Source organism: Pongo pygmaeus, chromosome 9 (assembly GCF_028885625.2).
Source record: "Pongo pygmaeus isolate AG05252 chromosome 9, NHGRI_mPonPyg2-v2.0_pri, whole genome shotgun sequence".
Lineage (NCBI taxonomy): Eukaryota > Metazoa > Chordata > Mammalia > Primates > Hominidae > Pongo > Pongo pygmaeus.
Window position 1 is genome coordinate 19,762,405 of NC_072382.2, and position 12,684 is coordinate 19,775,088.

At 54.3% G+C, this 12,684-nt stretch overlaps 1 protein-coding gene across 2 annotated transcripts; it reads left to right on the forward strand.

Moving 5' to 3' along the window:
- The first annotated feature begins 2,680 nt into the window (after positions 1-2,680).
- On the forward strand, positions 2,681-10,408 carry PSMC3 (proteasome 26S subunit, ATPase 3). Of its 2 annotated transcripts, XM_054439590.2 has the most exons (12): positions 2,681-3,007; positions 3,262-3,345; positions 3,966-4,091; positions 4,502-4,606; positions 4,722-4,784; positions 5,030-5,167; positions 6,226-6,369; positions 6,477-6,625; positions 8,466-8,562; positions 8,778-8,923; positions 9,989-10,070; positions 10,241-10,408. In XM_054439590.2, the coding sequence occupies exons 1-12, from the start codon at positions 2,933-2,935 to the stop codon at positions 10,349-10,351; spliced, it is 1,320 nt and encodes a 439-aa protein (XP_054295565.1). In that variant the 5' UTR covers positions 2,681-2,932; the 3' UTR covers positions 10,352-10,408. The 2 variants fall into 2 exon arrangements, with proteins under 2 accessions (XP_054295565.1, XP_063526982.1); XM_063670912.1 differs by having other exon boundaries at positions 2,739-3,007; positions 9,989-10,408.
- The last annotated feature ends 2,276 nt before the right edge of the window (positions 10,409-12,684 follow it).

Below are 12,684 nucleotides of genomic sequence, written 5' to 3' on the forward strand. Positions count from 1 at the left end.
TTGAAAATTACTAAGAGGAAGTATTAACAGTAGGAGGATTCTTTTTTTTTTTTTTTTTTTTTTGAGATGGAGTCTCACTCTGTCGCCCAGGCTGGAGTGCAGTGGCACTATCTTGGCTCACTGCAACCTCCACCTCCCGAGTTCACGCCATTCTCCTGCCTCAGCCTCCCAAGTAGCTGGGACTACAGGCGCCCGCCACCACGCTCGGCTAATTTTTTGTATTTTTTAGTAGAGACGGGGTTTCACCGTGTTAGCCAGGATGGTCTCGATCTCCTGACCTTGTGATCCACCCGCCTCGGCCTCCCAAAGTGCTGGGATTACAGGCATGAGCCACCGCACCTGGCCAGTAGGGGAATTCTTGCTAAAATGGCGTAACAGGATTCTTGTTAAAGCGGGCCAAGGACGGCCGGGCACGGTGGCTCACGCCTGTAATCCCAGCACTTTGGGAGGTGGAGGCGAGAGGATCATGAGGCGATTGAGACTATCCTGGCCAACATGGTGAAACCCCGTCTCTACTAAAATACAAAAATTAGCTGGGCGTGGTGGTGGATGTCTGTAATCCCAGCTACTCAGGAGGCTGAGGCAGGAGAATCACTTGAACACGGGAGGCGGAGGTTGCAGTAAGCCGAGGTCGCACTACTGAACTCAAGCCTGGGCGACAGAGCAAGACTCCATCTCAAAAAAAAAAAAAAAGCAGGCCAAGGACTTATACTTCAAAGGTGAAGGATAAATGAGGACCTGGATCACATATAAAGAGGGATGAGGTGTCATAGGTGGGGGGATTCCGTTAAACTGACTAGAAGGATTTTTGTGAAAACAGGGTTAGACAGGTTGATGACAGGGATGAAGGAACAGCCCACAAGGCCTAGTCAAAAAAAGATGGCTCAGAAGAGCCCACCTAAAAGTTGGTTAAGAGGAGAATGTCTGCATCCCTCCTAGGCCCAGGCTGGAGGCTTTCTAAACATATTCGTATTTGTCAGCATCTCCAAAAGTAGGCCCCAGAATGGGACCCAACTGACCCAGGTGTAGTGGGACCAGCACAGATGGGACAGTCTCTTTCCCCTCTGGGCTTCTTGGCTCCTGTCGGGCAACTCAAAGTGAGAATTTGGGGTCAGCAGTCCTAGTGCTGCCAGTGACTCACTGAATGACCTCCAGCAAGGCACTTAACCTCTCTGAGCCTCCCTATGCTTATTTAAAGTTGAGAATGGTAATTCAATCTGTCCACAAGGCAGGCTTGTTGAGAGAATGGAATAAAGCACTGTTACTTGAGGAGACGCTTTGTCAGCCTGAGTGAGCAGCTGTACATGTTGTTATTTAAAGAAAAAAATTCTGCTTTCAACCGTGTTCCAAAAAAAAACCACTGCAAAGGCTAGGTGTAGTGGCTTATGTCTGTAGTACCAACACTTTGGGAGGCTGAGGCAGGAAGATCACTTACGCCCAGGAGTTTGAGACCAGCCTGGTCAACATGGTGAAACCCTGTCTCTACTAAAAATACAAAAATTAGCTGGGCGTGGTGGTGGGTGCCTGTAATCCCAGCTACTTGAGAGGCTGAGGCAGGAGAACCCATTGAACCCGGGAGGCAGAGGTTGCGGTAGGGAGAGATCGTGCCACTGCATTCCAGCCTGGGCGACAGAGCGAGACTCCGTCTCAAAAAACAAAAAAACAAACAAGCAAACAAAAAAAAAGGCAACGGTTGCACAGATTTTCATCAGGTTAACAGAGTATTTGTGATGGTTTGACTTGAAATATAAGCTATGTTGCTTACATGAAGTTCCCTTTAAAGGGGCTCCAGGGCTCACCTCAAAGGATAAGGAGAGATCATTTAAAATAGCAGACAAGGGTACAACGAATGAGTCTCCCATGATCCGGAGACCCGCTCTGCTCACTGAGATTACTAACCATGGGCAGAGAAAACAAACAATTGCAGATACGAGTCATAATTTTTTTTGAGACGGAGTCTCGCTCTGTCGCCCAGGCTGGAGTGCAGTGGCGCAATCTCTGTTCACTGCAAGGTCCGCCTCCGAGGTTCATGCCATTCTCCTGGCTCAGCCCGGAGTAGCTGGGACTACAGGCGCCCGCCACCACGCCCGGCTAATTTTTTGTATTTTTAGTAGAGACGGGGTTTCACCGTGTTAGCCAGGATGGTCTCGATCTCCTGACCTCGTGATCCGCCCGCCTCGGCCTCCCAAAGTGCTGGGATTACAGGCGTGAGCCACCGCGCCCGGCCCGAGTCATAATGTTTTTAATCGTAGAGGCTGATGGTCAATTGAGTTCTTCCCACGTGGACAATTCCTTGAAGCCTGCTCTGAGGTTAGGAGCAGCAGCGATTTCTCTTTAAAGCTGGTTAATGATTCCCTCCCGTAACTCCGGGTGGCCAGCTTGTACTTAAATAATTGTAAAAATGCGGACTGAGGTGGCATGCCTTTTTGGCCCTTTGAACACGGCTGGCCTATGTCGTTTATGAATTGGGAGGCAGTGTCATTGTGTAAATCCCCTTATTCCTAGCGGGGTCACGGTCTGAGTTTGAATGCGCCCCTCCGCAAGCATCTGTCACGGGCCAGATTAAAGACTACATTTCCCAAAGGCCCTCGCGGATACCACCCTTCTCCCTCCCTTTCCGGTTTTACACCTTGGCCCCGCCCCCAACGCGCGTGTCGGCCAATAGAGGCCCCACCTCTCGCGCCCGGCAAAAATAGGACGCGGGCGGGAACGCTTCAGAGGCCGCGGGGGCGGGGCCTGTGGTCAGGGGTTGGTCTTTGGAATCGGGAAGGCAGATTCGCTGCTCCGCAGCACGGCCGGAGCTGGTCCGGTCAAGAGTCGGGATTTGTGGGGAGAGGTTTTCCACTGGTCAAGAGAAGGCTTTAAGAAAGACGGTATTAATCTCCCGTTGCGGCTCCCGCCTGGTCCCATCTTCTGCCCGCTCCTCCAGGAAATGAATCTGCTGCCGAATCTTGAGAGTCCAGTGACTCGGCAGGAGAAAATGGCGACCGTGTGGGATGAAGCCGAGGTGGGCACCGGGCGAGCTGGCGGTCCGGGAAGCGGGGCCCGCAGGGAGACGCCATTGACAAGAGGGAAGGAGGTGGCTGGGGGTCAAGGTCTGGCCCGGTCCCGGGGACGGGGTCGTTTGGGATGTGGGCAGGGGTCCTGACTCCATCCTCGTTTTATGGGCGTGGAAACTGAGGCTGTGAGTGGGTTCGGAGAACGAGGGATGCTTGTCCTGAGTAAAAGTAAATATATAAATAAACAAATAATTTTTTACAGCAAGATGGAATTGGGGAGGAGGTGCTCAAGATGTCCACGGAGGAGATCATCCAGCGCACACGGCTGCTGGACAGTGAGATCAAGGTGGGCGCACAGCTCCTGTGCGGGCGATGGAGCCCCCACAGGACAGGCCCCGGCGATCCGAGTCGCCTCTCCTACTTCCTTTTCGGGCACCCTGGGGGAGACATGGGGCTCGGGCTTCCCCCTCGTATCAGGAAGAGAGGAAAGAAAACTAAGCCTTAAAAGGGACAAGAAGACAGGCAGGGGATGGTGGGAGACCTGGGCTGAGATGAGAAGTTATCAGATTGCCTTTCCGAGTGAGAACTGGGAATAATCCTCTCAAGAATCCTTCTTTTAGTAAAATGCCTATTTTACAGATGAGGAAACAGGCTCAGAGAGGTTTGTACTGCGATAAATCACCCAGTTCTTACTAAGAGGCAGAACTTAAAACCTATATTTGCCTGTCTCGGAGGCCTGCTTTTATTCCAATACTACCACTATTTCACCAGGAGGTTTCCAAACTGGCCTCCTCTTTTGACTTCTGCAGGATGTGGACACAGTCAGACTCTACCTTCAGAGAGCCTCAGAGCTGGATGAATGGATGCGGCAGGGTCCCCTGGGCACCCTGGACCTCACTAGTTACAGGGCTCTAGCATAAGCTGTGCCAGGGCTTATATTTGCTCCTCCTCCCCTCCTCATCTCAGATCATGAAGAGTGAAGTGTTGAGAGTCACCCATGAGCTCCAAGCCATGAAGGACAAGATAAAAGAGAACAGTGAGAAAATCAAAGTGAACAAGACCCTGCCGTACCTTGTCTCCAACGTCATCGAGGTGTGTGTGTATGTGGAGGGGAAGAGAGGGAGTCAGCGGGGATTGGGGACAGCCTGGGGTGGGGCCGCTAGGGAAAGAGTGGGTGGAGGTTTTGAGGCCAAACTGCATGTCAGAGCTACACCTCCTGGGGCACTTTCATGGGGAAGACAGGGGCCTGCAAAGGCCTGGGAAGTCTCACGTGTCTCCTTTTCTGTTGGTTATGTCTCCTCCGGGGTAGATGAGCCCTGTGCAGAGGAGCAGCACTTACACAGAGATCAATCCCTGGGCTTAGCACGGGCACCCACGTTTGGTGGGCTCAGGGCTGTTGGAGGAGGGAGGTAGGGATGGCCAGCCCTGCAGGTATTAGGAACTGTCTTAGGAAGCACTGGGCCTTGGGGAGTTCAAGGGGCTGAGTATTTTTTCCTTCCCAGCTCCTGGATGTTGATCCTAATGACCAAGAGGAGGATGGTGCCAATATTGACCTGGACTCCCAGAGGAAGGGCAAGTGTGCTGTGATCAAAACCTCTACACGACAGGTGAGCGTGGCTCAGCAATGAGAGACTGGAGGAGGGTGAGGATCGGATGTGGCACAGGACTAGGGAGCCTTCCCTGAGGACACTAACTGAGACTGCCCCTGTAACTTGTCCACAGACGTACTTTCTTCCTGTGATTGGGTTGGTGGATGCTGAAAAGCTAAAGCCAGGAGACCTGGTGGTGAGTGGGGCCTGAGCCCAGGCAGTGCTTTTCTGGTGACTAGCTGAGCCCCTGCACCCGCCCCAGGTCACTGTTGGCTCTGAATCTTGGCAGAACAGCTCAGAGAGTCTGGGATTCTGCCTACTTGCTGTTTGATTCTTGTATTGCCCAGTCCTATGTCTTTCCCTCTGCAGACACCTGTCACCCAGTCAGTTGGGTAGCCCTTGAGCTGGGCCAAATCTGAAGGCCCTGTGCTGTGTCCTTAGGGTGTGAACAAAGACTCCTATCTGATCCTGGAGACGCTGCCCACAGAGTATGACTCGCGGGTGAAGGCCATGGAGGTGGACGAGCGGCCCACGGAGCAATACAGTGACATTGGGGGTTTGGACAAGCAGATCCAGGAGGTGAGGGAGGCACGGCAGCTGCCAGCGCCTTGTCAGCCTTTTAGTTTCTCCACGCCATTGATGCAGCTCATCTCCCTAATGTGTCTTTCATCCTCATAGCAACCTAGGGAGGAAGGGAGGGGTGCCATGTGACAGGTGAGGAGACTGAAGCCCAAAGAGTTTAAATGCCTTGCCCAGGATCACAGAGAGACCAGAGCCAGGACTGGAGCTCAGGCTTCTGGTTCTTGGCCCACTGTCTTTTTTTTTTTTCTTTGAGATGGAGTTTTGCTTTTACTGCCCATGCTGGAGTGCAATGGCGCGATCTCGGCTCACTGCAACCTCCGCCTGCCGGGTTCAAGCAATTCTGCCTCAGCCTCTCGAGTAGCTGGGATTACAGGCATGCGCCACCAAGCCTGGCTAATTTTAGCGGAGTATTTTTAGTAGAGATGGGGTTTCTCCATGTTGGTCAGGCTGGTCTCGAACTCCCAACCTCAGGTGATCCACCTGCCTTGGCCTCCCAAAGTGCTGGGATTACAGGCATGAGCCACTGCTCCCAGCCCCTGGCCAAGTGTCTTTCTGCCATATACTCCTGTTCCTGGAGAGTCCATAGCCAGCCTGGGTGGGGATGAGTGTTCTGTGTCCTCTTTTTTTTTTGAAATGGAGTCTTGCTCGGCCGCCCAGGCTGGAGTGCAGTGGCATGATCTTGGCTCACTATGAGCGCTGCCTCCCGGGTTCACGCCATTCTCCTGCCTCAGCCTCCTGAGTAGCTGGGACTACAGGCACCCGCCACCACGCCCGGCTAATGTTTTTGTATTCTTAGTAGAGACGGGGTTTCACCGTGTTAGCCAGGATGGTCTCGATCTCCTGACCTCGTGATCCACCCGCCTCGGCCTCCCAAAGTGCTGGGATTACAGGCGTGAGCCACCGCACCCGGCCTTGTGTCCTCCTGATATGGGGAAAGAAGTGGGCGTGTCCCTGAGTTAGAGTAGGAGGGATGCAGATTAGAGTGGAGCCATGAAGGGTTGGGCTGTAGAAGCCCTCAGGGCTTCATCTCCTTACCCAGGACTTCCTCCTGGCAGCTGGTGGAGGCCATTGTCTTGCCAATGAACCACAAGGAGAAGTTTGAGAACTTGGGGATCCAACCTCCAAAAGGGGTGCTGATGTATGGGCCTCCAGGGACGGGGAAGACCCTCCTGGCCCGGGCCTGTGCCGCACAGACTAAGGTGAGTACTTTGGGAGGGATGCGGGGGAAGTGGGCAGGAGCAGAAACTCTACCAGATGGGCTCAAAGGGTCTGCCTTTGACCTGACTCTACCACCTTTTCCTGCCAGGCCACCTTCCTAAAGCTGGCTGGCCCCCAGCTGGTGCAGATGTTCATTGGAGATGGTGCCAAGCTAGTCCGGGATGCCTTTGCCCTGGCCAAGGAGAAAGCACCCTCTATCATCTTCATTGATGAGTTGGATGCTATTGGCACCAAGCGGTAAGGGAGGGCCAAGGGTCCCTAGCGATGTCTGTGGCGGTGGGGGGAAGTGGGTTGACTCTCAGTTGTGCTAAATTGTGGTTCCTTCCCACCCTGTATCCCCTCCTGCCCCTGGATGGTGGCTCCTCAACTCTTGAGATTCAAATTCCTAACTCCTGATCAACAGCCTCCCTGTTTCCCCAGCCATTCATTCCCACAGCTGCCAGCATGTTCCTTTCAAAACAGGAATCTGGGCCGGGCGTGGTGGCTCACGCCTGTAATCCCAGCACTTTGGGAGGCCGAGGCAGGCGGATCACGAGGTCAGGAGATCGAGACCATCCTGGCTAACATGGTGAAACCCTGTCTCTACTAAAAATACAAAAAATTAGCTGGGCGTGGTGGCGGGCGCCTGTAGTCCCAGCTGCCCGGGAGGCTGAGGCACGAGAATCACTTGAACCTGGGAGGCAGAGATTGGAGTGAGCCAAGATTGTGCCACTGCACTCCAGCCTGGTTGACAGAGTGAGACTCTGTCTCAAAAAAAAAAAAGAAAACAAAACAAAAAAAGCCAAAGCAGGAATCTGGCCACCTTGCTCACATGAACCCACAGTGGTCCCTGACATAAACCAATCCTGTTAAAAACCCTTCCTGGCTGGGTGCAGTGGCTCACTCCTATATTCCCTACACTTTGGAAGACTGAGGTGGGCGGATCACTTGAGGTCAGGAATTCGAGACCAGCCTGGCCAACATGGTGAAACCCATCTCTACTAAAAATAGAAAAATTAGCTGGGTGTGGTGGCACGTGCCTGTAATTCCAGCTACTTGGGAGGCTGAGGCAGGAGAATCACTTGAACTTGGGAGGCAGAGGTTGCAGTGAGCCGAGATTGTGCCACTGCACTCCAGCCTGGATGACGGAGTGAGCCTCCGTTTCAAAAAAAAAAAAAAAACCCTTCCTGGGCCTCCCTGTTGCTCCCTGGGATAAATACTGTACTTGCAAGGCTCAACGTGTGCTGCCCTTTTGCACCTTCAACCTCATCTCGTGCCTGTCCCCAGCCTCCCCTGCTCTGGACTCCTGCCACGGTGTTTCCTGTGTTTCAGGCCCGCCGTGGCTCTTGCCCTGTTCTCCACTGGTTGGTTGCCTAGCTGGTGTGCTTTCAAACTTCATATCTCAGCCTCAGGGATACTTCCTGGGGGATGGCTGCCTGGGCTTTCCCGTACAGCACTGTCCAAGGCTGGGCCAGATCCCTGTGTTTCTAAGCGTTAGCTCAGTTTGCAAGTGTACATTCATCACAGTAACAGCCCAAGCAGTGGCTGGTTTTGCTTTTTTTTTTTTTTTTTTGAGATGGAGTCTCGCTCTGTCGTCCAGGCTGGAGTGCAGTGGCGTGATCTCGGCTCACTGTAACCTCCGCCTCCTGGGTTCAAGTAATTCTCCTGCCTCAGTGTCCCGAGTAGCTGAGATTACAGGTGCCTGCCACCACGCCTGGCTAATTTTTGTATTTTTAGTAGAGATGGGGTTTCACCATCTCACCTGGTTGGCCAGGCTGGTCTCGAACTCCTGACCTCAGGTGATAGGCCCACCTTGGCCTCCCAAAGTGCTGGGATTACAGGCGTGAGCCACCACGCCCAGCCTTGCCCACTGTTTTATCCTCAGCCCAGCACCTGATTCTAGGAGTCTCTTCAGTCTCTGAATGTGGTCAACAATTAATGACACTTTTTATGTGCCAGTCCCTGGGCTGGGGGCCCCAAGTTGAGTGAGCAATTTCCCTGCCCTGGACGGGTTAGGTGAGGCTTCCAGGGGGTGGAGGAGGGGAGGACTCTGCCTAAGCTGTGCCCTCACCAGCATCTCGGGCTTCCTGTGCCCTAGCTTTGACAGTGAGAAGGCTGGGGACCGGGAGGTGCAGAGGACAATGCTGGAGCTTCTGAACCAGCTGGATGGCTTCCAGCCCAACACCCAAGTTAAGGTGAGTATTAGCACTCCCAGGCGAAGATGATGAGGCTCAGAGGTCAGGAGCTGTCAGGCCCCCAGCTAGCGAGTGGTGGAATGAGAATTAGGATCTGTCTTTAACATCCCATGTGCCTCACCTGCACTCTGGGGGCTGCCTCTCTGCCTTTTTTGACCGTGTCTGCCCATCTGTGAACACTTTGCTCCTTTCAAGTTGTGGCTTCTCTTCCTCAGGTAATTGCAGCCACAAACAGGGTGGACATCCTGGACCCCGCCCTGCTCCGCTCGGGCCGCCTGGACCGCAAGATAGAGTTCCCGATGCCCAATGAGGAGGCCCGGGCCAGAATCATGCAGATCCACTCCCGAAAGATGAACGTCAGGTGAGCAGGAGCACGGGCAGGGCACAGAGACCTGAACAGGCGCAGGAGGATGTCTCTGCCACACTTCTCTGTACTGAGCTTCCCCAGCCTCCACAACCACCACCTCCCAGGCCCCAGGCACACACAGCACCGTTCCACATGCCAGCCTCTGTTTCTCCTCAGTTGTGTGATGTACATCTTGCCAGGGCCCAGGTCGTAATTCTGGGTGCTCTGCTCCTTAGACTCCACCCCTCATCTGAAGGCACAGAGGCTAGAGGCACTCAGTTTCCTGGCCTCACACCTCAGCCCATTAACACACTCCAGGAATGGCCGGGACCAGATGGACTTGAGTTCAGATATGTATGACTCTCAGCAGGTGGCATGCCCTCTCTCAGCCTCACTTTTTTTTTTTTTTTTAATTTTTGGAGACCGTGTCTTGCTCTGTCGCCCAGGTTGGAGTGCAGTGGCGCGATCTCGGCTCACTGCAAGCTCCGCCTCCTGGGTTCATGCCATTCTCCTGCCTCAGCCTCCCAAGTAGCTGGGACTACAGGCGCCCGCCACCATGCCCGGCTAATTTTTTGTATTTTTAGTAGAGACAAGGTTTCACCTTGTTAGCCAGAATGGTCTCGATTTCCTGACCTTGTGATCCGCCCGCCTTGGCCTCCCAAAATGCTGGGATTACAGGCGTGAGCCACCACGCCCGGCCTCAGCCTCGCTTTTCTTATTTGGGACTTGGGGATGATAGCACCGATTTCACAGGGTCGTGGTAAGGATTAGATGTGACAGTGTCAAGCGCAGTGCTGGGAACAGGATGAGGACAGTCAGTCCCTGGAGTCCCAGATGCAGATTTCTAGAAGGCCAGAGCTCAAGAGACCCTAGAAATAACCTGTTATAACCTGCATTAACTTCCTCCCTTCATCCCCCACATCTTGTACTGAGAAGAAAACAAGGCGCATTGGGTAAGGGACTTGCCTCTCATCACAGGGCGACTTGACTTTGTTGCTTGACAGGGCCTGGGGAGGACATTTGGCCCCTCTGCCCATCCCGCATAAGCCACTGAGCCTGTGGTATCTGTCCTCTCCCCAGTCCTGACGTGAACTATGAGGAGCTGGCCCGCTGCACAGATGACTTCAATGGGGCCCAGTGCAAGGCTGTGTGTGTGGAGGCGGTGAGTGGTCAGCTGGGGTGGGTGCGTCGCTTTGTGCCTTCTTGCCCCCTCCCTGGACAGGATGGGGGCATTTGGCTGGTGGAGACGGCTGAGGGAAGAGGCCTGAGCCTCAGGGAGCCAGGGAAGGCATTCAGGCGTTCAGACCTAGACTCTGTTTGTCCCGGCTGCAGGGCATGATCGCACTGCGCAGGGGTGCCACGGAGCTTACCCACGAGGACTACATGGAAGGCATCCTGGAGGTGCAGGCCAAGAAGAAAGCCAACCTACAATACTACGCCTAGGCGCACAGGCCAGCCCGTCTCACGGCTGAAGTGCGCAATAAAAGATGGTTTAGGGTCCCTGCTGCTGCTTGTCTGCCTTCCCTGGGCTCTGGCTGGAGGAGTGGGGGCATGTGCAGGAGGCACCTTCCCCAGGTGCTGCCGCCTGGAAACCCTGAGACAGCCGTGGGCCCCACACCACTGGTCAGGATGAGGCTTTCTGGGGATGTGCGTGGTGCTGCAGCTGCTGCCTGGGCCTTCAGGCCCCTCAGAGCCCTCTCTCCCCGAGCACCGCTTTGCTCTGAGCTTTCAGAGGCTCATGGCCCTGCAGTTCCTGCACAGAGGACCTGCATAGAAGCCACCTTCACTTTCGGCATTTTGGTGTCTGGCACTAGTCCTTGCCTCCTGGTAAAGCCAGGCTTGGGTTTAGGCTTTCAGCCTCCTCCCTTGTTTCCTGGCCCTTGGGCCCCCTTTTCTCCAGATGCCCCCTTAGCTCTTTCTCTCCCTGTCTTTTGGCCAAAAACTGAGCCTGAACAGGATCTACTAGGAGCCCCTCTAGGACTGGTCTGTCATGCTGTGCTCCCCTCCCCCAATTCTGCTGTCTGTTCACTCCAGCTGGCCCCTTGCCTTCCCTGGGTGGCCCTGCTTGGCTTCCCACTGACTCCCCAGCCTCTGCCTCAGGAGTCCAGCAGCACGACCCCTGAAGTGCTTCTGGTTCTGTCCCCTGCCCTGGACTTGGCCGCCCCAGTCCTCCATTCCTGTTCCCTCTTCTAACCAGACAGGGCATTTTCTCCTGACCATGACACCCAAGTTCCCCCACAGGGACCACACCCACCCTGCTTTGGCTTCCTCATCTCTAAAGTGGGGCCCCCGGCCTCTTCCAGTGGACTGTGATGCTCGCACGCACTGTCTGCCATCCAGCAGGGCTTGGCACCCCAGCTAGCGGCCCTGAGCACCTGCATAGGTGAGGAGGGCAGCCGGCCGGGACGGCCATGGCTCATTCCTTGGATCTGAGGCCAGGGGTCAATGGGTCCTTGAGACAGTTATCTTACGGGATGTGTTGCAGCTAGGCGAAGCAAATACTATGTTGTTTTAAAATGTTTTGCTGATAGAAATACTGAGAGCCAAGCACTCCCAGCTAAGGACGTCACTGGGGTTTCACACCCACCTCTCCCATGCTCCATGACACTGCCCAGACTGCAGATCCCAGCCAGAGGGCTATTGACGGCGGTCCTGGCTGGCCTGGGAGGGAAGAGGTGGACTGGACACTCCCACCCCCATTCTCTTGACAGGACTGGGGAAGGGGCACCCTGCGCCCGGTGTTCTTATACTTCACACATTCAGAAGGGAGGGTGTGTGGTTTTGAATAAGGGTCCCATATTCTTTTTTCTTCTTTTCTCTTTATTTATTTTTGAGAAGGAGTCTTGCTCTGTCACCCGGGCTGGAGTGCAGTGGCGTGATCTCAGCTCACTGCAGCCTCCGCCTCTGGGTTCAAGCAATTCTGCCTCAGCTTCCTGAGTAGCTGGAATTACAGGCACCTGCCACTGCGCCTGGCTGATTTTTGTATTTTTAGTAGAGATGGGGTTTCACCATATTGGCCAGCTGGTCTCGAACTGCTGACCTCGCGATCCCCCTACCTGGGCCTCCCACAAGTTCTGGGATTACAGGCGTGAGCCACCACACCCAGCCTTTTTTAAGCAAATGAGAGCTTAATTTCACTGAGGCCAAACCTGGAGATGACTTTGTGGCTGGAGCTCCCTTCCCTGATTACATTTTCAGTCAAGGTGGAATGGGGGGCTGGTGGGGAAAATGCCCCAGCTTTCAGGTCTATAAAATAAGGACAGCACCCTAACTGGGCGCGGTGGCTCACACCTGTAAGCCCAGCACTTTGGGAGGCTGAGGCGGGCAGATCACAAGTTCAGGGGTTCAAGACCAGCCTGGCCAATATGGCAAAACCCTATCTCTACTTAAAAAAAAAAGCCAGGCGTGGTGGCACACACCTGTAAATCCCACCTACTTGGGAGGTTGAGGCAGGAGAACTGCTTGAACCCAGGAGGCGGAGGTTGCAGTGAGCCAAGACCGCACCACTGCACTCCAGCCTGGGTGACAGAGTGAGACTCTGTCTCAAAAAAAAAAAGATTAGGACAAGCGTCCTGGAGTTTGTGGTGGTGAGGGGCTAAAATGGCATACGGCCAGGCTTGTATAGGTGCTCAGTCATTGGAATAAAAAGTTAAGCCAGGAAGACATGGAATGTTCAGAGGCGCGCTGGGGTGACAGTTCAGAGACAAGGGCCTGGCAGTGGCGGTGAGGAAGGCCCTGCCTGGCCATGGAAGGCTGTGCGGAACCAAGGCAGCCAG

What these genes read in the sequence shown, in the direction of transcription:
- PSMC3 (XM_063670912.1), top strand. Translation starts at nt 2,933, where the DNA reads ATGAATCTGCTGCCGAATCTTGAGAGTCCAGTGACTCGGCAGGAGAAA. An exon ending in TCAAAACCTCTACACGACAG is followed by an intron (nt 4,607 to 4,721) that starts GTGAGCGTGGCT and finishes ACTTGTCCACAG; the next exon opens with ACGTACTTTCTTCCTGTGAT. An exon ending in CCTGTGCCGCACAGACTAAG is followed by an intron (nt 6,370 to 6,476) that starts GTGAGTACTTTG and finishes TTTTCCTGCCAG; the next exon opens with GCCACCTTCCTAAAGCTGGC.